The sequence below is a fragment of the Struthio camelus genome, chromosome 30 (genome assembly GCF_040807025.1).
Source record: "Struthio camelus isolate bStrCam1 chromosome 30, bStrCam1.hap1, whole genome shotgun sequence".
NCBI classification, from domain to species: Eukaryota; Metazoa; Chordata; class Aves; order Struthioniformes; family Struthionidae; genus Struthio; species Struthio camelus.
The window spans coordinates 67,919-90,258 of NC_090971.1; the positions used below are offsets into that span (position 1 = coordinate 67,919).

General features: G+C 52.4%; 2 protein-coding genes across 3 annotated transcripts in view; both read left to right on the top strand.

Moving 5' to 3' along the window:
• LOC104139543 (putative PIP5K1A and PSMD4-like protein) overlaps positions 1-12,438 on the top strand; it is a 41,828-nt gene extending 29,390 nt beyond the window's left edge. Inside the window, exons 17-26 of the mRNA XM_068921935.1 lie at positions 1,582-1,756; positions 5,904-6,044; positions 6,768-6,882; positions 8,336-8,422; positions 9,671-9,739; positions 10,378-10,593; positions 10,688-10,796; positions 11,361-11,492; positions 11,776-11,843; positions 12,099-12,438. Coding sequence (XP_068778036.1) covers positions 1,582-1,756; positions 5,904-6,044; positions 6,768-6,882; positions 8,336-8,422; positions 9,671-9,739; positions 10,378-10,593; positions 10,688-10,796; positions 11,361-11,492; positions 11,776-11,843; positions 12,099-12,266 — 1,280 coding nt within the window. The 3' untranslated portion in view covers positions 12,267-12,438. The remainder of the gene's footprint in view (positions 1-1,581; positions 1,757-5,903; positions 6,045-6,767; positions 6,883-8,335; positions 8,423-9,670; positions 9,740-10,377; positions 10,594-10,687; positions 10,797-11,360; positions 11,493-11,775; positions 11,844-12,098) is intronic.
• Positions 12,439-13,332: 894 nt separating this feature from the next.
• The window catches only part of ZNF687 (zinc finger protein 687), a 33,958-nt gene continuing 24,950 nt past the window's right edge, over positions 13,333-22,340 (top strand). The window contains exon 1 of one of the 2 annotated variants that reach the window (XM_068921909.1): positions 13,333-13,433. The gene's annotated coding sequence lies outside the window, so the exon portion shown is untranslated. Of the gene's footprint in view, positions 13,434-13,492; positions 13,629-22,340 lie in introns of those variants that run through there. The other variant, XM_068921908.1, reaches the window with a different exon arrangement.

Genomic DNA, 22,340 nt, shown 5'->3' on the forward strand with positions numbered 1-22,340 from the left:
TGAGAGAATAATCTCTGAGTAATCGGCCATCTAGTTCTCAAGGGCTCTAAAACCTTTAAACACCAATTAACATCACAAGACCTGTGATTGGAAGGAAGATCAGTTCTGGAGGACTAGAAACTGGAAATGTCTCTGGTGGATCTTCCTTCTCCCTCCCCTTTACCTCTGACTCTATCCAGCAGGTTACACTTTATAGCTGAAGTAACTGTCTATATTAGACACTGTTTCTTATCTTCCCTCCTAACTCATATTTTTTGTTTTTTGTTTTTTTTAACCAGGAGGAAAGAAAACCAAGTCTCATTTTTTTTCATGATTTACTATTTATGAAGTTGTATTTAAATGTTTTATTCTGGGGATAGTTATTCAGTGAGTAGGGAAATAGGGGGGGGGCAGGGGGTGGCATTTATATATCAGAACTATCGACCTCTGCTTTATAATGGTTTTTCAAAACGATTTTTTTTTTTTGCGTTTAAAAGTGGCAGGCAACTGGTTTTAATGTCTTTTTAAAAACTCAAGTGGCTTTTCTCCATCGCGGGGGGGCTTCAGTTCTCTTACCGACGGCTTGGCGAGTCAGGGTGAGTCAGCTAGGAGCAGGGAGCAGCCAAAATGTCATGCCTGCCTCCTGGATGCGACGATCTCCTGCTGCAGCCCCTACCGCCTCCAGACAGAAATGCTGGGTGAAGGGATAGAGAGCCAAGGGCGGATAGACTTTTTTTTTTTTTTTTTTTTTTTTTTTTTTTTTACCTCCCCGGCTCCGTGTTGACAGCACTTTGATTCCACATCGGAGGATCTGTTGCTTTCTTGGTTCGGCAGGGAGGGATCTGCCCTGTCCAACGCATCCATGTGGAACAACTCGTGCCGTATCGTGAATATTGTCATTTTAACTGTAATGTTTTTTGCCATCATCTGCTGTTAAAATGGATATTGGAAAAAAAAAAAAAAAACAAAAAAAACCCCACTGTCTCTTCTCAGCCTATCTTGCACAGAGATGCAATATACAGTATGCTACTAAACCCATAAAAGTGTCCAGGCTTGGTTTTTCTGCAGATGGTGGGAGGGAGAAAGGGGGCTCGTCCGCTTAGCTTCTGGTTGATGGAGGAGGTTGGGTGGAGGGTGAAAGCTGAAATAGAGAAGGACATGGATGTTTCTGCTCCTTTGTGCCAAAGGGGTTATTTCCTGCCTGTAACTAGAGATGGTAGAACGGTCCTGTTTTCCACAGAGTGCTGGGGGGGGGGGGGGTGGAAAGTTGGATCTGGGCCAGGAGGTTCTCTGTGCCCTGGATGGAGGTCCCAGCCCTGGGTGAGTACCAGGATGGTCCTGGAGGGTCTCCAAGCCTGGAACGTGCACATGTTCAGTGCGACTTGGGGTCGTTCTCATCCCCGGGGAGCCCCCCAGCTGCCCCGGGGTTTATTTGCCACCGGGGAGTAGGACTCCAGCTTCCCCCCGCCCCCAGCTCCTTTCTGTCCCCACGCCCTTCTCTAAGCCGTCCAGGACTACAACTCCCGGCGCACCCTGCGACCGTGCCCCGCCTCTGAAGATAGGCGGCGGGGATTGGCCGGAAGCCTCGAGCCAATCGGTAAGCGCCTTGTTGGCCGAGCCCGGGCCGGTGTGAGGGAAGGAGGCAAGATGGTTCTGGAGAGCACCATGGTGTGGTGAGCGGGCCGGGCCGGGCCAGGCCGTGGTGGCCTTCCCCTCCCTTCCTCTGCCCTCATCTCCCGTCCACCCCTGCCCCGCACCGCGGCAGGGCTTTCTACCTGTGCGTCCGGCCGGAGGCCGCGGCCGGGTTTCCCTGAGTCATCCCGGGCGGGGACAGGGCTAGGCCCAGGGCTGGGAGTGGGGAACGGTCTGGGGCAGGGGCAGGTGGGGGGGGGTTGGGGTAGGAGGAGGTGTGTGGGGTGGAGAGGCACTGCCTGAGGCGGGGAGAGGTCTGGGGGGCCAAGCAGAGGTTTGAGGTAGGTGACATACAGGAGAAGGTGTGTGAGGTTTGGGGTGGAGGGACATAGAGGGATGTGTGTGGGGTTGGGGAAGTCAATGTCTGGGGGGAGAGGTTTGGAGTAGGGGATATATAAGGGAAAGGGTGGGGGGCGAGTGAGAAAGGTAAGGCCCATATGGAGGCAGAAAGGTTTGGGGCAGGGTGAAAATGTGTAGGATGGACAAGGCAGGGCCTGAGCAGGGGAAGTTTGAGGCAAGAGATATGCAGGGGGAGGTGTCTGGGGTGAAAAAGGTAAGGCCTGTAAGGAGGGGGAGAGGTGTGGAGTATATAGGGGAAGGTGTGTGGGGTGGAGAAGGCAGTGCTGGGGTGGGGAGAGGTTTGGGACAGGGAGAATTTGGCCTGGGGGATATGCAGGGGGAGGTGTGTGGAGTGGGCAAGGCAGGGTCTGAGTAGAAGTTTGGGGTAGAGGATATATGGGAGGAGGCGTGTGGGGAGGGAAGGGCTGGGAGGGGGAATGGGAGCAGTGGTAGTTGTTTAGGTTGAGGAGAGGATGGGTGCTGGGATGGAGGTAGGGTCGAGGTGGCAGGGAAGGTTTTGGGTGGTGGCTGCTTGGGGGAGAGGCTGGGTGAAATGGGGAGCAGGTTAGATTGGGGGCTGTCCAGGAAAGTGAGGTGTGGAAGGAGGATTGTTGCTGGGGGTAGTTACGGAGCAGGTTGGGGTCAGGAGGGGTCTTTTGATGGGGAAGGCTCTGGGCTAAGCAAGGGGATTACGGAGGCGAGACAACGATGAAGAGGCTCTTGTAGGGGACAGTGGAGGTCCCCTACGCAATGGGGGTGCGAGAGGACACTTGATGGCCACAAGGAGAGCTGGATGATGGGGAAGGGGCTGGGAAGAGCTGCTGCTGCTTGGGTAATGTGGTGGCAGGAAACGCTGGGACAACAAACGGGCATCAGTAAACCTGGCTGGACTAAAATCCACATCAAAGTGGTACAGCAAAGAGCTGGAGTGCAGACCTGGTAGAGCTTCAGGCCCAGCCCCCTGCAGCCCCCAGCACTGCCAGCCTGGGCTGGGACAGCTTTGTGTGGCTGTAACCTGCTACCCCAATGAGAAGAGCTGCCCGGGCTCTGGGCTGTACCCCACGCCTCCGAGACTGGAGCAAAGGGGTTAATGCTTGGGTGATGCTGCGTCCTAGCACAGCTATAACGTGGCTTTTAATGTTGCTCAGCATCAGTTTCAAGGTAAAGGGGCCCTGTGTGCTGAACACAAGCTGAGTCCAGGGCTGGAAGCAGGAAACTTTGATTTTCAGATTACATGCTAAACCTACTGTTTTGATGTGTCAGTACTATCACAACAGCTACAGCCTCTCAGACCTGACACCTCTTGTTTTTGATGGTTAAAGAGGCCACAATAGAGCAAATCCTTGGAATACACACAGGTTCTGTTGTTTCTTTATCTCTCTACGTATTCCTGCTATTGTTTGCATAAAGATATTACAGTAGTCTGATTTGTTGACTGTATTTTAAGTCCTTGATATTTTCTCTAGGTAACTCTCTTCTTACTCATGTTTAAGGGTGTTAAAACGTGTCACCATTCCTTGTGTTGTCCTGGAGAGTGGGAGGTTGTGATCAGCCTCGTGAACAGTAAACTGAAGTTCAGACAGCTTTGGGCATATGTCGCTTTGTTTCTTTGTGCCTTTGTCACAGAACCACAGAATGGTTGAGGTTGGAAGGGACCTCTGGAGATCATCTAGTCCAACCCCCCTGCTCTAGCAGGGTCCTCTAGAGCATATTTCCCAGGATCGCATCCAGGCGGGTTTTGAATATCTCCAGCGAAGGAGACTCCGCTGCCTCTCTCGGCAACCTGTGCCAGTGCTCTGTCACCCTCACGGTCAAGAAGTTTTTCCTCCTGTTCAGATGGAACTTCCTGTGTTTCAGTTTGTGCCCGTTGCCTCTTGTCCTGTTGCTGGGCACCACGGAGAAGAGGCTGGCCCCATCCTCTTGACATCCTCCCTTCAGATACTGGTACACATTGATGAGATTGCCTCTCAGTCTTCTCTTCCCCAGGCTGAACAGGCCCAGCTCTTTCAGCCTTTCCTCATAAGAGAGGTGCTCCAGCCCCCTCATCATTTTTGTAGCCCTCCGCTGGACTCTCTCCAGTAGTGCCGTGTCTCTCTTGTACTGGGGAGCCCAGAACTGGACGCAGTACTCCAGATGTGGCCTCCCCAGGGCTGAGGAGAGGGGCAGGATCACCTCTCTTGACCTGCTGGCAACACTCTGCCTAATGCAGCCCAGGATCCCCTTGGCCTTCTTGGCCACAAGGGCACACTGCTGGCTCATGTTTAACTTGTTGTCCACCAGGACTCCCAGGTCCTTCTCTGCAGAGCTCCTTTCCAGCAGGTCAGCCTCCAACCTGTACTGGTGTATGGGGTTCTTCCTCCCTAGGTGCAGGACCCTGCACTTGCCTTTGTTGAACCTCAGGAGGTTCCTCTTGACCCACCTCTCCAGCCTGTCCAGGTCCCTCTGAAAGGCAGCACAGTCTTCTCCCCCCAGCCACTCCCCCCAGTTTAGTATCCTCAGCCAACTTGCTGAGGGTGCACTCTGTCCCTTCATCCAGGTCAGCGATGAATACATTGAACAGGACTGGAGCCAGCACTGACCCCTGGGGGACACCTAGCTACAGGCCTCCAACTAGACTGTCCACGTTATAAGATGAAGTTTGTGCTGCTGCCTTCTTGCTGCCCTGCAGCCATGTAGGCCAGTACACAGGTTGTGCTGGGATATTCGGCGTGGGACAGGAGGAGAAGCAGCCCAGTGTCAGCATCATGTGCCGGTCCTGACTGGGAACCCATGGCTGCAGTGTCAGGAAAACAGTCACAAGCAAGCAGTTGTTTCAAAAAGAAACATTTTTGCTGGTGTGAAAACTAAAAGTGTGGCAGTACTGTTTAGGGAAGTCTTAATTTGAGGCGGAGATAAACTTTCAAGCTTTTATTTAAATTAATCCTTCTCTTTTGAGTTGCTTTCCTGAAGGCCAGTGTAAGAACACAGCTTTTTCTGCCTCCTCTGTGCTATCTATAATAGCCAACAGATTGGAAGGTAGAGATTTAATTATGGCATTGTTTTGTTGTGGCTGCTGCAGTTAGACGCTGTGGGGCACTGTTGCCTGTGCGCTGCATGGAGATAAACCTGGGCAGTTTTGTGTGCGTGGGACCTCTCCTGGTGTTCAGGCCCTGATGCCCATCATGTGTTGTAAGTTAGACTGGGTAAGCTGGACTATGTGACTCAGGGGGATTGACTCATTGCAGTGTTGCCCTTTCGCTTTGAGGAGACCACTGCACCCCTGTCCTGTGGAGCAGAGATGCTGATTTTCTTGGAAGCAGGCTTTGCAAAGAGCTCTGCAGTCTGTTCCCCGTGCCCTGAAAGCCCTGCAGTCTCCCATGCATGTATTTGCACTCAAGTGGAAAACTGCTTTTTGTCATGAGGAAAGCTTCTCCGTAGCGGTGTCAAGTGCAGGGCTTGGTATGTTAGGGTGGAGCGGTATCTCCTGGCAGGTTTTTGTTGTGGCCCTGTGGAGACTGGAGAAGGCTTGTGAACATCCTGGGGAGCGTGGCTTGAGTTTGTGCAATTGCAGCATCCAGAGCAACCTCTCATGCTCTTCAGCAACAGCAGGATCTTCCAGCTTGGCTCAGGCTCCTTGGCTGTTGTGGGGCTGCAAGCATTTGTCCTGAGACCCAACAGACAGTCCCTGGGATATGTCCCTCCTCCCTGAAAGATGGGTGTGATCTGAATACTTGTGGAAAGCTAGAGGGGAATTGCTGTGTTCTTGGTAGCCTGGGCTCAGGTCCCTTTGCCTCTGGGAAGTGTTTGTGTCCTGTGGTGTGTCCCCAGCTCTGTGACCTCAGCTTTCACATCCTGAAAAGCATGTTTTGGGGATAAGCCTCACCTTCCAAGCTGATACCTTCTCTGTGTTTCAGTGTGGACAACAGCGAGTATATGAGAAATGGAGACTTCTTACCCACTCGCCTGCAAGCCCAGCAAGATGCTGTCAACATTGTGTGCCACTCAAAAACCCGCAGCAACCCCGAGAACAACGTGGGGCTCATTACCTTAGCCAAGTAGGACTGCCTGGAGGCCTCCAGCCTCAGGGGGCCAGTGCAGGGTCTCGCAACAAGCGGGTGCCAGTGCTGAGGAGGGGCTGGGGGATGCGTGGGAGAGTGTGGGGGCGAGGATCAAGGGGATTATTGCAAAATGGGGCAGGAGTAGCACAGTCTAAAACCAAACCAGTTGTTCCAGGAGGACTGGTATGAGAAAGCCTGTTTCTGACAGGTGTCTGGCTTTTTGGGCTCACTGCTGCATCAAGATGCTGAAGCATTTCAGAGGCTTTTCTCTCTAGTCTGGAACTCTCTTCCAGACCTGTCTCTTGGGGGCTTGTGTCCCAAAAGGTGGCTAATAAGGGCTGAGCTGTCACTGCAGCTTGTGGGTAGCCTTGAGAGAGTGTTTCTTCTGTTTTCCTGAAGCTTGTGGGAACTCAGTGCCTTTGAGAGCCCCCTCTCAGCCAGAACTGGTTAAAATTGGCCAGTGGGCTCAAGGTTGCTGGGGCAGGCACTTGCAGGCCTTCACACAGACAGATTACATGCTTTGTTTTTTCAGGAAGCCAGGCTAAAAGTCTTGCTCCCTGTATGCACTGACCCTTCCAGGGCAAATGCTGGCAGACTGTCAGTACACGCAAACTACAGGCTTACTGCAGGGAGGGTTCTCTTACGCCCACAGGAAATGAAGGATTTTGCAAAGAAAATCTCAAATAAAAGGTCACCAATTTAAATGTATTTTTGTTGTAGTAACTGTGAAGTGTTGACCACGCTCACCCCAGACACAGGCCGGATCCTTTCAAAGCTACACACGGTGCAACCCAAAGGGAAAATTACCTTTTGTACAGGCATCAGAGTTGCTCACGTAAGTGGTCTTGTTGGTTTCTTGCAAGTCAGTCTCTGCCTTTCTCTGTAACTCCTTTTGTCTTACTGAGTCCTGCTAAATTATTTGTCTTTCTGATGGCTGGGATATATGGTTCCTGCCTCTATGGCTAAGCAGTGCTAAGCAAATCATTTTGTTTTTGCCAAATGCAAAATGCAGATGAAACTTTTAGAAAATCCTACATAACAGCTTGGTAGTTTAATAGTCTGGTCCTAGTGTTTGCTTCAGAGGTAGATCAGTCTTGGCAGCTGCTTTGTAGAAATCCAGCCATGCTGCACAGCAGCTTAAGATGAATCAGTATCTGGACGTGCAAAGTGAATTTAGGAAGGTGGCTTGAAACTACCCTTGTTGGAATTAGGCCAAGGTGCTGGATTTAATGTAATCCTGCTCAGCTGTCACCTGCTACTCTGAAAAATAACTGTATTTATTAGAGCTTGAGTTGGGGGAAACCCATGACTATCTCGTGAAGGGGGGAATATGCATTAGAGGGAGATGGCAGACTTCTGATTTGTAGCCAGACTCTGACTATGGCACACCTTGAGCTGAGTGAGCTGATGTGCCAAGTCCAGCCCTTCCCACTGAGGAGAGCAGCCTCCTTAACTCAGGACTCTTCACCATGGCATGGTCACCCTTTTTTCCTGTTGTTTGCTCTGTCCTGGAATATGTTTCTCATCTGCCCTTGCAGTGAGGGAAAAGACATGGTATCAGGCCTCTTGAGCTTGTTCCGAGCTTTGATCTGGAGCTCCTCTGATCTCAAAACAATGAAAGCTTTGTTACAAATCAATCTAGTTAGTGCACTTTAAGACAGTAGCATTCTTCAGTGGGAAAAGAAGTTTTAAATGAGCTTACTTGACTGGGTAGCAACAAACTGGCAGCACATGCCTGCTGCCAGCTGAGCCATAGCTTCCAGCAAAGGGGAGGTCCTTAAAGCACGCTTGCTTGTGGACTTACAATCACATGAACATACCTTTCGGTTCTGCTGCAGGCCTAAAACTAGTGCAAAACTGAGTCTGCAATGGTTGCCCTACTGGGAGCAGCTGACAACCTCATCATTAGGGGCTGTTCTACCTGAAACTCTCTGTATGAGCAGCAGCTGCACTGAAAAACAGCATAATGCTGTGACCTGAATTGCTAACACAGAGCTGATTTGACTCTGGATTTGGGGTGGAAGAGGAGAAATTGCGAGTTGCTCTCAGCCCAGTTGGTTCTTTGCTGATCTGTTGGTGTGGATTTAGCTTCCTTCAGGGCTTCTGCTGTTCAGCTATCTCTCAGTTTGATGAAAATTGCTACTGAAAAGTCTCCCCTGATATTTAGCCTAAATTCTCCTGTGTGTGCAAGTAGCACGCACCTTCCTGAAAGTAAGAGAAGTGATTAATGGCCATCTCTTCTTTCCTGGGAATTGCTCAGTAAGTAGCATATGACTCTTATTTTGTAGCTGGCTTTAAAACATCGTCAAGGCAAGAATCACAAGATGCGAATCATTGCCTTTGTTGGGAGCCCTGTAGAAGATAATGAGAAAGATGTGAGTAATGACAAGTCAAATAAAAATATGTTGGGTCTGTTCCTCACCCTGCTTGAATGCCTTGAACTGTAAATCAGCTTCTTTGAATAGTTCCCTGCTCTGTATTAAACATAAAGCTTTATATGCCAGCAAGGAGACCACCTGACAGACGCACTTGCTAGCAGGGCGATTCTGAGTGGGGAGGAAGAGAGAGAGTGAGGAAGGGCTGTTGTAGGCATTGCCAGGGTTCCTGTCTCCGGGGGAACGGACCCAGACTGGGGCTGGGGTCTGGAGTGTGGGAGCTTGAGCCAGGCAGGTGTGAAGGGTATTTCTGTGTTGGAGGGCAAACCTAATGCAGACAGAGGCAGCCCAACCCGTGCAGTTCTTCAGGCATCTCTGCAAAGTATGGAAGAAGGCTGATGCAACGAAACAGCTGGCTTTCTCTGAAGAACCTAGTGCGTTAGCACTGGCTCCTTTCCCAGGGAAACGTGATACACTTGCACTCAGAAGAGAACCATGTTTATCGTTTGATGAAGGGCTCAGGGTCAGCTGAGCATTTAGCCTCTGAGGCAGGCCCAGAGCTGCCAGGCAGAATGGGCACGGTCAGACCTGAGCCAAGGACAGAGATCCAGATCTCTTGCTGTTTCGTGTGGAATCGCTTCCTTTTGCCAGTTCAGGCTGCTCTGTCTATTGAGGAAGCCTGTGTTGTGTCCTGGGCCTCCTGACTTCTTGCTGCCACCTAGATCACTGCGGGCTTTTAGTCTGAGGAGCTAAGGGAAGCTATCTGGATCCCTTAGCAGAAAGCAAACTCTGAACTTTAGGAAGGTGCTATTCTCTTTGCGCTTGAAATAAGGCAAACACAGTTAATCCAGACATTCTGGGTCTCTCTGAAAGAGCAAGTAAAAAACATGTCTGCTTTTAGGGGGGAGATGATGTTCCCTGCTCCAGGCTCTCGCTGGCATTTTCGCAGAAGTGATGGGGACAGTTAATTCCTCTGGCAGCAAGAACTTTCTCACTCGTGCCACCCTGAAGTGACTTAGGCATTGTTTGGTAGTGCCTATCCCATATATGGACTATCTCAAATGTGTTGCTGCTGGGAAATAGCTCTGGAGCTTGTGAGGGCTAGAATCTGGGAAGCTCCAAACTGGGGCTCTGCATCTCAAGGAGTGAATCCTTAGTGCTGTTGTCTGGTTTCTGATGAGCTGAATATATATAAGAACTGAAATCAAAGCCATGGAAGACTAATGCTGCAGTTTCTCCTTATTGCAGCTGGTGAAACTGGCAAAGCGTCTTAAGAAAGAGAAAGTCAACGTTGACATAATCAACTTTGGAGAAGAGGTGAGACTTCTCCCCTGTTCCTTTTAATTCAGATCCAAGCCAGGGTTTTGTATCCTTTCCAGCCTGTAGATCTTGCTTGGGCACATGAGTGAAAAAAAGGAACAGTTCTCTGAACCTCAGTCTCTTTAGCAGCTGTCTCAATAAAAATGCTAATGTCAGGAGTAAGAGACCTCTCCCATTTCACTGCAAGCATTGTTGAATGCTTTTCTCCTTAAAGGAAATACCAGAGCCACTCATGTGCCTTTGAGTGGCGTTTCTGACCCCTCACTCCTTGTCTTGGGATCAGCATCACATGTTGCTCTGCTCTGATCCGGGCACTGTTGGGGGTTTTTGTTCACGGGGAGAAAAGTAGCTTGCAAGAGGATAATACAGCCAAGGCATGGCTTTCCTGCTGGGAGGGCTGCGCAGCCGCCCACTACTGGGCCTCTGTGACAGATGGCAGCCCCCAGGGATGAAGCGTGGCATAACCCCAAGCCGCTTGTACAGCTCTTGGTTACCCTGTACTGTGAGAGCTGTAGAGAGTGAGCCAAGGACTGGGAGGACGTTGGGGTGTGTAGAGCGACCTGCTGCCTGTCCCTCACAGAGCTGATGAGGGAGTCAAATCAGTCTCTAATCCCAGCTTTTCTCTTTGACTGTAGGAAGCCAATACAGACAAGCTCACTGCCTTCATTAACACCTTAAACGGCAAGGATGGGACTGGCTCCCACTTGGTGACAGTGCCTCCGGGGCCGAGCCTAGCCGATGCCCTCATCAGCTCCCCCATTCTGGCTGGGGAGGGCGGTGCCATGCTGGGCCTTGGGGCCAGCGACTTCGAGTTTGGTGTGGATCCGAGCGCAGACCCAGAATTGGCTCTGGTAAGCGATGAGGAGACAGAGGGTGATGGTGAGCATGAGCTTGGGATGTCAGAGCTCTGCCCAGCTCATCTTTGCACTGTCCCTGTCTCCACAGGCCCTGCGGGTCTCCATGGAGGAGCAGAGGCAGCGGCAAGAGGAGGAGGCCAGGAGGGCTGCAGCCGCCTCTGCGGCTGAGGCTGGGATCGCAGCCACTGGTGGGGACGGTAAGGAACTGGACAGGGAATAAGCTTGCTCAAGGCAAGTGTGTAGGGCGAGGCAGCATGCTCCCCAGGGAGCACATCTACACCCAGCCAGTGGGAAGGGGTGCCCGGACTCCTGTAGCTGCGCTCAGAGGTGTGGGGCTGCCCCGACACCGTGGCATGTAGGCTCTGTTCATGGCAGGGCTCTTCTGTGCAATTTTGCTGTTCCCAGAGCCACCACGGTGAAACGTGAGGGGCTTTCTGGCCTGAATCATTGGACTTGCCTCCAATCAGGCTGTTTAGCCTCAGCATTTGATGCAGATCCAGGCCTGGGAGCTACATCCTACTTCTTCTGAAACTCCCCTCTGTTCCCAAATGGAGATAGATCCCCCTGTCTCATGAATGCTGCAGGGAGCTGCTGTGCTCTAGCCCCCTTCCCCATAGCTGTGTGTGTAAATGCACAGCTGCATTTACAACAGTGGAAGCGGTTCTCGTGCTGCTGGTCATGCCATGGGAGTGCCCTTGTCACCTAGCGACTCAGAGCAGCTCTCCTGGCTGGTTCCTGAGTGCGGGGTTTTGTCCGTGCAGATTCAGACGACGCTTTGCTGAAGATGACGATAACTCAGCAGGAGTTTGGCCGAGCTGGGCTGCCTGACCTCAGCAGCATGACGGAGGAGGAACAAATTGCCTACGCCATGCAGATGTCACTGCAGGGAGCGGGTGAGTGGCTGGGTGCCGGCGCTCATCTCATTCTCAGCTGACTTGCCCCAGAACAAGGGTGAAGGGGCAAGTCCTCCATATCTGGGACTAGAACCGCTGTCCCCTACACACTGACATGCCCTGAAGTGGGGAGTTGTCGCCTGGACAGGGCCTGAATCTCCCTGAATGCCTGTGAAGTGTGTACCTGGGCCGCTCAACTGTGACCTCTGTCCTCCACCATGTCCAGACTGGGGCTGCAGGTATGTAAATCCTCTGTTCTGAGCTGTTTCTCTCCTCTCAACAGAGTTTGCCCAGGCAGAGGCGGCAGAAGTGGACAGCAGCACAGCCATGGACACATCTGAACCCGCTAAGGTGATGCTTTGCCATCCTGGTCTGTCTGGAAAGGCCTGACCCAGCATCCCTGAGCCCCTCTCTGCTTGTGCTCAGCCCTGGGGCCAGGTTCCTTGTTATGTGCTGCCTCCATCCCTTCACCCTACAGACTTGCCTTGAGCTTCAGCTTCCTGGGTCACTAGGACCCACCCTTTCCCTGGCAGAGTCTGTCCTGCTGAGGGGCACATCCATGACCACATCCCAGCCCATCCCTGACTCCTCTCTCTCTCCCTGCAGGAGGAAGATGACTACGATGTGATGCAGGACCCCGAGTTCCTGCAGAGCGTGCTGGAGAACCTGCCTGGCGTGGACCCCAACAACGAGGCCATCCGCAACGCCATGGGCTCCCTGGCCTCACAGGCCTCCAAGGAGAGCAAGGACAAAAAGGAGGAGGAGAAAAAGTGACAGCGCTGGGGCTGGGTCTCGCTGATGGGCGGGCAGTGAGTCGGTCACACACTTCATCGCTTCAGCGTAGCCATTGCCCCTGGGGCAAGCGTGGAGGAGCCCCAAGCGTGTGAGGGGACAGGGTAGGTCTGGGTTTTCTTGATGTAACAGGTTAATAAAAGCATTTAAAGTTGCTGTCGCTCCCTTTTGGGCCAGCTGGGGGAAGGGGCTCCCCAGTTGTCCCCAGTGCTGGGGGAACTAGGCCCTGGGGCCCCACCTCCCTTAAGGCCTCGGTGCCAAGCCCCGCCCCTTGCACCACCTCCCGGCATGCCCTGCTCCAGCCCTCGCCAGCGCTGAGGGACTGTTTACACAGCCCTAGGGGCGGCATGAGCCGTTGATGAGCAGTGGAGTCAGCCAATCAGTGGGGTTTGCAGGTGGATGTTGTTGCTCATGGGGCTCTGGGTGCGGCCAATGGGGGATTGAGGTGGGGGGGAGGGTGGGATGAGGTGGACTTTTTTATTGAGTGGCGGCCATGCAGCTCCATGAGAGGCAGGGCTTCATTGTGAGCGGCAGGGGGAACAGCCAGTTGGAAAATTGAGAGGGAGGAGCACGTGTGCATGACAGGGCTCTATGCTAGTGGGGCTGGGCCCTGTCGTTCCCTGCCAGCCTACGGGTGGGTGGGGGGGCAGTCAGCCCCCGTCCCTGAGTGACAGCATCCCTGGCAAATAGGAGATGGGGGTCAGCCCTCCTCTGAGAGCCTTCAACCAATTGGACCGGTCGATGGGCGGGCCCTCATGTTGATCGACGAACCTCTCGGTCAATAGAGATGCAATAGCAGGGAGACGCCCAGTCGGCCACGGCTCATGACCAATAGCTGCGAGAATCGCTACTTGAAGGACAGCCTCCTTTAGCCAATGGGGAGCTGCATCGGGAGGGCTGGCGTGATGAGCCCAGCAGTCAGCCAATAAACAGCGAGGCTGCCCTGTGGGTGTGGCATCGCCAGCGGCCAATGGGAAATGCGGTAGCCGAAGTGGGCGGAGACCAGCCTTTGAATGGCATCTCCATCCCCCAATGAGCACACGCCACGGGAGGCGGGCCCCAGCCGCGGAGTAGTCGCCCGCTACCCCAATGGCGAGTGCGAGAAGCCGAGGCCGCCTGAGAGCGACGGCCACGACGGCAAATGGGAAGGCACGTGGCGGCGAGTGACGGGCGGCTCCGCCAACGGCGCGGCGCGGGTGGGGGCGGGCGTGCGGCGCGCGAGCGGCCGCCGGCGGAGGGAAGGGGGCGCGAGCGAAGCAGGAAGTGGTTGAGGCGAAGCGGTCGCCGCGGAGGGGCCTGGGGCGGGAGCCACACGCCTCCCCCGACCCCCGCTTGAAGCAGCAGGTACCGCCGCCGCCGGGCCCGGTCTGAGGGGCCCCCGGCCCGGGGGGGGACCGCGAAGAAGGGCCAAGGGGCGCCCGGGCCTATGGGGGGGCGGGACGGGCCACCCCAGTCTGAGCGGGGCTGGGCGCGGGTCCCCCAAAATCCTGGGGTTTGGGGGGGTCCGTTACCTCCCCCGAGATCTTGGGGGGAGGTGGGGGACATCCACTTCTCCCTCTCCCGGGCTGGAGAGTTCATCCCCTCCCGAGGGGGTTGGGCTTAGGCATCCCTGTCCCCCAGGATTGGGGGGTAATGGTCACCTCCCTTCAGAATTTGGAGGTAACAGTCACACTTCCTCCCTTGGGGTGTGTTGGGGGGGGGTAACGGTCCTCCCCTTCCCCCTCGGGGTTTGGGGGGATAACGGTCATCCTCCTAGCATTATGGAGGGATAGCGCTCATGCCCTTTCCCTCCTCGGGATTTGTGGAGTGGGTGGAGGTTATCCTCTGCCACTCCTTGTTTTTTGGGTGGGGGATATAAATGGTCATGTGCCCCTGTATTTCCTGGGGGCCTGGTCACACACCTTCCCCCAGCCTTGGGGCTTTTGGGGAGCTGATTTTGGCTCCCCTCCCCCCTATCTCTTGTAGCCTGGCCATGTTCCCCCAGCCCTGGTGATGGGGGCACTTGTCCATTCCCCCTTGCAGCTCTTGGGGACTCCTTGGAAATGGGAGGGGAGCTGGCCATGGTCCCCTGTACTTCCTGGGGGGGGGGGGGGGGAGGATCTCATCCTGTTCCTACCCTACTCCAGTTTGGGATATTGGGGCGTTTGGTCGTGTTCCAACCCCCCCCCCCCCAGCTCCTGGGAGAGCATAGTCCTGCCTCTCCTTCTCCGCTCTGGGACTTGAGGTGTTGTCACACCCTACCAGAGCTCTGGGGGCATGCTGGTCTTGGCCTTCTTCCCTCCTGCCCTGGGGGCTGAGTGGGGGGAGCCTTTCCCCACTGGCATGTGGTTCTGTGAGGGGCTGGCTGTGGGCTCCCCCAGCTCTTCAGGTGTAATACTCACCTCGCATCTCTTTTGGGAGGAGCACGTGCCCAAAAGAGGGGTGGCATTGTGCTCTCCTGCTCCTGGCTGCTTACAGATGGGATCCTTCACCTCCAGCTCCAGGAGGAGCTTTCATCTCCCCACCTCCCATGTGTCAGCGATGGTTAAAGCATGCACCTCCTCCATGTGGAGAGAAGCATCACTTTGTCCTCCCAGGTGGATTTGGTGGATAAGGGGATGGGTCCTGACCTCACCCAGTGCATGTGGCAGAAAGGACCTTACAAATAAGGTGGCGTCTTGGTTTGGAGCCCCATTTCCTGGGAGGGGTTCTTGCTCCTCCAGTTTCTGAGGAGCGGCCATGTGAATAAGAGGCTGGTCCAGTTTTGAACCATGCAGAGCCACTCTGGTTTCTCTAGGTACCTGTGCCTGAAGATGGCAGTTGAGAATGAGATGTGTGGGTCTCTTATCACACCTCCAATGTCCTGGAAGGATGGTGCTGTGCCTCCCTTATTGTGTAGGTTTTAGGGAGGAAGGATCTTGCTATTATCCTGGTTTTAGTTTTGGAGAGAATAAGGAAGGCTTGGGGAGGATCTTGTTGTAGTCTTCATAATGGCAACACATGTGTTTTAGGAAGAAAGAGGAGGGCAGGAGGGCCTGTGCTAGCTATCTCCCTACCTTGGGATGGTTGGGAGGATTTGGGCTCACAGGCCAGCCCTCTAGGAGGGCTTGGCGTGGATCCAGATGCAAGAAAGGGAGGGCAATGAGCTGGGAGAAGGCTTATAGAGAGGTGGGCATTGTGTCTCCATCCACCCTGACTTCCAGCAGGGGATAACTGGGAGCAGTGAAGTCTCCCAGGAGCTTCTGGCTGCCACTTTGCAGACACTTGAGGTGCTCTATGAGGTTCGGGGGAGGCTGTGCAGGTTTGGGGGCTGCTTTGGGACTGTGGGCAGTGAGGTGACCCTGCCCTGGGAGCTCCTTCCTGAAGGCCTGGGGAGGAGGAGGAGAAAGCAGAGGAGTCACAGGCCAGGGGGATGGACTTCCGTTGCAGAGAAGTCAAGCATTTTGGTGTGGCCGTTTCTTGTGGGTATTGGCCACTTCCTTAAGGGCCTCTTGTTTTTTTGTTTGTGAGAGTGAGGTTCAATTGGTAGTAACTGTTGTTTTCTCTCAAACCCAGTTTCTCCCTTTTCCTTCCTCCTCCCCTTTCTTGATCTCTGCCCCAAAAAGTCCCTTAATTCCTTGCTGCTGATCTGTCTGCGTGTAATCGTGTAACAGGCAGTCCTTGGGTGCTGTGATTATCTCCCCACAGTGAGTTTTATTCAAAGCAAGAAACTTTCTTTAAAAAGTGAGCAGAGAAAGTTTGATAGCCTTGACCTTTAAGTGTGTTTGATTTAAGCAGTTCATTTAGGAATTGAGACTTGTTACGGCCCTGATTTCTCTGCAGAGACCAATTTAAATCAATGGGACCTTGCAGAAATGTGAGAAGTGGGTTGTTGGAGATGTGATGTGAGCGTGGAGGTATTTCGGAAACTCCTCTGATGACCAGGAAGATCCTCCTGGTGTTGAGAGCGGTAGTAGTAACAATGCCTGAGATGCTCAACGTCTTGCAGGAATCAAGTCTGTCTATAATTTTCTGGGTTTATTCCCCTCTGATTAAGTTCTTCTAGGTCATCTATTCTAATCTGTACTTCTGCTAATGTGGGATTGCCCCCTACAACAAGTTTTGTAGAGCTTTAATTTATTTGTGCCATAAAACACCTAAGCACGCATCTGGGTGCTATAAAAATAATAATGTACTAAGAGCAAGCAAACACAGTGATGGCACGGGGCTGTTGTAGCGTGTGATGAGAGCGAGCGAACTCTATGTTCCCTTCCTTTTGGCATCCTGCATGGCAGATTTTCTAATTATACTGCTAGAATAAATGGGGTGTCCTGGCTGAGTTTGGAAACTTAATCCTGTAAAACTCGGTATGATGAAATAGCATGAATCGCATCACAATGGAGATAACTCTATTTCTGTTCTCTGACAATCTCAGAGCACTCAGTCTGTCTTGGGGATGGCTTAGCTGGAAATTACTAATAGCGTGCACTACCTGCGAGATCTCTAAGCGCTTCCACCAAGCAGGCAGGTCTTTCCCGTGACTTAGCACTGGAGGAAGGACGAGCCCAGCAGGCTATGTCTGAAGCGAGACAAGGATGCTCCGAAGGCTGGGCAGTGCTGCCAGAGATCATAATGGGGGTTGTTACTTGCTCTAGGTCCCAAATATCCTTATGACCTTGGGAAAAGCATCAGGTTAGGAGTCAGCTAGTTTGGGGACATGGATATCCTGGGTGAATCTCTGCCCCTTTTGCGCCTCTGTTCCCACCTGTGGACCTTTGGGGGCTGTCTTTTCTCTTCTCTGTGTTTTAGAAAATGGCAGTGTTCATTTGAGGAAGCTCGTGGTGCTTGCGTTGTTCTTCGCTGTTCTTGGTGTTGTCGGGGTAGGGTATTTATGCTGCAAGTGGAAGGAGGCTAAGCTGTGTTTCCTTTCCCCACCTGGAGCTTGCCCCTTCTCTGCCCTGAATGTGTACACCACCACTCTTGGCCTTCTCCAGCTCTGCCAGGCTAAATCGCAACGAGTGTGTGTGTGACTTGCCACTAGGGTAAACCATCTTGAGTATGTTATAACTGAGCAGCCTGTCTGATGCGGGAACCTGGCACTCTGCAGCCACGTAGACATCTGCGCTAGGAACATCTGTGCTTACCTGTGGACAGGACCTTGTCCTGCATCACCTTGGGGAAAGTTGCTCCTACCCTCCAGCCTGTAGCTTTGAATCGTGACGTGAAAATGAGCCTAGGTGAGGTGGGCGTCGTTTGGCAGAACACTTGGGGAGAGCTTGGTGATTCTCCCATGAAACGTCCATGCTGAACCAAGGAAGCCCTTGTCTACTGTGGATCCAGTTCACAGTGCTTAATCTGGGAACAAAAACTGTGTTACACAGTAACATGCACAGTAATGTTCAGCCCTGGAGGAATTTTGGGCACCTCACACTGGATGTTAGCGCAGAGCCTGGGACTCATCCCCCTTCCGCCACCTCCCCATGTTGACGCTGAGGCTACTTTCTGCTGATCAGCTCTACAAGAATGCCTGCCAGTGTTTAAAAACTTAATTTTTCAGGCTGGCCAAATTGTTGGGCTTACTGGATCTCATTCACCACTTGTTTGTTTTGATATCTCCAGAAGTTAGCAGATGGTAGAGACTTAATTCTGTTAAACGTATGGGAATCTAATCCTCGAGCAGCCTCCAGTCGGGATGTGTGTCATTGCTGTGCATGGCAGCTGGGCTCTGCTTGGGGACTGCGCCATGGCTCTGGCACTGGGCTGTAGGGCTCCTGTTCATGGTAGTTTTGGTGGATTTGCACCAGATTGCGAGGGGAAGAATAGAGTTTCCTGCTGGGTTCCCCAAATAAGCATGTTTTGAACTCAGTGAAAGTTATGAGTTAGCTATTAATATCTAGGTGGGGGGGGAACTGATGGTAGGGACAGGATATCTGTGTGTTGGTGAGAGACTGTGTCCTTCCCCTGCCCTCCCCCCCCCCCTTCACTGTGGAGTTTCACCTCTTGCTTTTAAGTTACACAGTCATTTTAAAGAGTCACTTGCTGTTGCAAAACCCACTAAAAGTTTAAAAATGATCTCGGCTTGTTCCAGTGTCACTATATGCGCCTGTGTCTCTCTGCTGGCTCTGGGTCTGACACCAGCACTTCCTTTTTACTTCTATGTAAATGCTACTCTCTCCTCTTTTATTTTTTCTTTTCCCCCAGTGCCTACGGGGAGATCTGGTGTAGTTTTGATCTTACCCTGTGTGATTCAAACAAGGGGTAAGGAAGCAAGGTTAAACAGACAGAGTAAGTATGTAGAAAAAGGGTAACAAAATATGCTTCAGTTAGAACAATCATAAAATCTGTCCTATGAAAAAGAATCAAAATCTTCGGTCTTTTAGGTATAAACGTCCCCTGCCCTGTCACTGGGTCTGAGTCACTAAGCTGGCTTACGTATTACTATTATTTGAGGAGGCACGTTGGCTTTCGAAAACCCCGCGGTCATGTTGAGGAGCTTTTCCACGAGTAGCTTTCCAGTTGCGAAAGTGGTGCCGAGAGCGGCAGTGCCTGGGCGCTGGTGGCGGCTCCTCGGCAGGGCCATGAGGCTTGCTGAGGTAGGGAAGGTGTAACCGCGAGCTGGGGGTGGGGGGGAACATGGGACCAATCTTCCCTGCCTCCGGGAGGGCTCCTACTGCCGGGCTGTCCTCGGAGGATGGCTTATTTTTTGGGATATCGGGCACTGCTGACTTAACTTCTTTGCAGGTCAGAGTGAGTGGTTGATGTCTTGTTCAAAGCAGGTTCACCCCTGCATGCCTGTCAGTTTGAGAGGGTGCATGGCTGGAGGATTATTCTGTTTTCTTCCCCATATGTCAACTGGGGCTGTCTCGCCTCCCTCTGCAGGGGATGGTGAGACCTAACTTCTGTCTGAAGCATTTTGAGATGCCTGAAATGATGGGATAGCCTAGACTTGACAGATATCTCTTCCCTGTCAGGAGAGTTGATGCACTGGTGTAAGTAGTATGCAGGAACCAAGAGCTTGTGCCTGAAAATGGGAAGAGAGCAGGACTGAAAATAAGAGCAGCTTAAGCCCATTCTCCCTCAAATCGTTTGGCCTCCATAGCCAGAGCCTCCTTGAAATCTGAGGCAGCAGGGAGACTTTGCAGCCAAGGATGCTGCATGGCTGCAAATCTTTTCTTTTAGCTGCAAGAGTTTTTTGGTGTTTCCAAGGAGTTTTCCTGGCTAATAGGCTTTAGCCTGACATGGACTGGCCACTCAGAGTGCCCTGATGTGGCTGGTTTTAGTCTTGCTGCTCCATTTGACTGTTTCCTCTTGTAGTGAACCTCCCAGCAGGGACAGGGCTAATTGGGCTTTGAAATGGCTGATTGTTTGTTGGGAAGAAAATTTAGTTTCTTCCTTATTAAATTTTAAAGCACTTAAAGCAGGGAGAACAGGGAATGCATGAAACAGGAGGCAAGTGTTTAAAAAGGAGGGGAAAATATCTCTGCTCTGTGCAGGTCATTCGTCCTATGAAGCCTCCACGCTCCCCAGGCAGAAGCAGGCTGGGTTGTGCTGGGTGCTCTGGGAACACAAGAGCCTTCCTTGTTCGTGGGGATGGAGTCTAGCTGGCAAGCCCTTTTGCACAGGCGCAGCTTATATCATTTATACACACACACACGTGTGTGTGTGTATATATATATATATATATGTATATACACATACATATATATATTGCCTGACTGGAGTAAGTCATGCTAATGCAATAATCTGTTTTTTTGCAGCTGCCTGAGGTTTTTACTGGCCTCATCTGTTGATCTGAGTATGATTTTCCTGCTCCTTGCTCCCCTTCCTACAGTTTTTATTCCCACATGGAGCCAGTTCTGCCAGCAAAACTCCTAGGTGTGTCCAGGCTGGGTCTGGTCACAAGGATGGCCTCCATGCTGGGTCTGGAGGCTGGGATTTGCCACAGCTTTTGCATCATCAGAGCTATTTCTGTTAGGGGGATAATTTCTCCTTGTTGATACAGTTGGAGGCAGGCAGCGGAGCAGGGCACGTTCATATTGCCACGATGGCATTTAAGGCTGTAGTGCTTTATCACACCTGCTTACGGACTTGGTGTAATGACTGGGCGAAGGCTGGGCCTTGTGCTGTGCCTAGCTCTCTGAGGCTCACTCTCCCGTTGGAAATGGAGCCAGGAAGGGGTTTGCAAACAATGCTCCTCCTCCTTGAGCTGAACTTAAACAGTGCTAGCTGGCTTGTGCAGACATGCTGCTTGCCACCCAGATCAGCAACGGCATTTGCAGTGCTTGGTTTGGGGCCCTTCTGCCAGGGGAAATTAGCAGGAACAGCTACAGTGGGATAAGCTGTAGAGGTAGCGAGCCCTGTGTGGACACACTTATTCCAAAATAGTGTCTGTGTACGAAGGACACCTTGCATTTCTCCCACGGGAAGAGGTCCCACTGTCACCACGCTCCTGGCCAGCAGAGATGCCTTTGTCACACAGGCCCGATCACTGCACACGACAGCTTTAGAGGCCGCTACCAGGCAATCAGATTGGTGTGGCCATTTAAAAAAAAATCCTGCTAGCTCCCATATTTCTGCTCTGCTCCTGGCTGGCAGATGGAAACATCCTGCTTGCTCTGCTCGGCTGCTTCAGCGCAAAATTTGGTTTATGCTGCCGAGGGGGGAGAAGAAGGGCATGCAGCTCTGGTGGGAGCTAAGCTGTGGGGAGTGCTGGGGCTCCTCTCTGAGCCCCCGACCTCTCACTCTGGTTGAATAGTGGTGATCTGTTTAGATGTTAATGTGGAGGGACGGCTGAGTGGAGCACAATGGAGCACAAAACATGTGCATAATGGTTGAAGTTTTAATCCCCTACTGCTGCCTGGAGCAGGGCAAACAATGCAGAGGGTTTCAAGTGGCCCATCGAGTGCCGGGGCAGAGTATTATTTTCTACCTGGTCCCCCCAGAGAGTCTTTTCACGCGCTCAAAGTGGAAAAGGGAGGAAGGAAGGAGCCTTTTCCAAGGCGAGTGAGCAGCAGGGGCCAGGCTGCACTTTGGGCAAGGCAGCATGCTTCCCCAAGAGGCAGTAGATTTCATTGGGATAAATTAATAATTAAACTCTTGGAGCACCTTAAAGTGACCGTTCTTTTCCTGTCTGTCAGTGAGCTAATAGCCCAGCTTGGCAAGAGCTGCTATGCATCCTACCATGCCACAGTGAAACACCTTCTTCTTTCATGTTAGCTGGGCTTTGCTGGAAAATGTGGAATGAACCAGTTCTGTTTAAGTTTCTGGCTGTGCCTTTCTCCGCGAGCGTGCCGGTTATCTACTGGCTGCTGTGGAAAAGCTGGTTCAGCAGCTGAAATCTCGATGAGAGAGGGGGACCTGCTGCAGCTGAGGAGGGAGTGACCCCACGGAAACCTTTGATAAAAGCTATTGGGGACATATCCAGCCGTGCTGAGGCAACCCTGTGGCAAGGATGTACCCCTGTGCCCAGAGGTGAGTTGCAGCAGGTGCTGGGATTGATTGAAATCAAATCTGGCTTGCAAAGGCTCCAAGCACAGTGGCGCTTTTGCCCTGTTGACGAGGTGGTTTACTGTGTGATGAAGTGCAGCCTCAGGTTGTTCTGCACAGACTGGCCATTGAGCGACAGGTTATCAGCTCACCGCCCTGTTGGGAGCTATTTCAGGAGCAGCGCTTGTCATTATTGTGGGTATCTGCGTACATTTGCCTTCAACAGACGAAGAAAAAGCTGCAAGCATCGGAGCAACCTCTGCCAGGATTGTCTTGGCGTCGTGGCTTTTTTCTCCTGCAGCCATAGTTGCTTTTGAGTCTGGAGCTTTGCAGCATTACTTGGGAAATACCCAGATGCGGCGGGAGCCATGCTGGCTATGTTTCCCACTCCAGGAAATACCACCTGAGCGCCAAAGCCCATGCGTGTCAGGGACACATACGTTTCTGGAGCATTTGGAAGCAAATAAACCTTGACCTTCTGACATGGCCAAGTGTTATTTGCTGCTTAACATCAGGCAAAACCCTGGGGAGGGGACTGTTGTCACGCACTGAGCACAAAGGTGTTTCTTGAGGCAGGCTTTGTCCATGGAGGTGCTGAGCACCTACATTTTC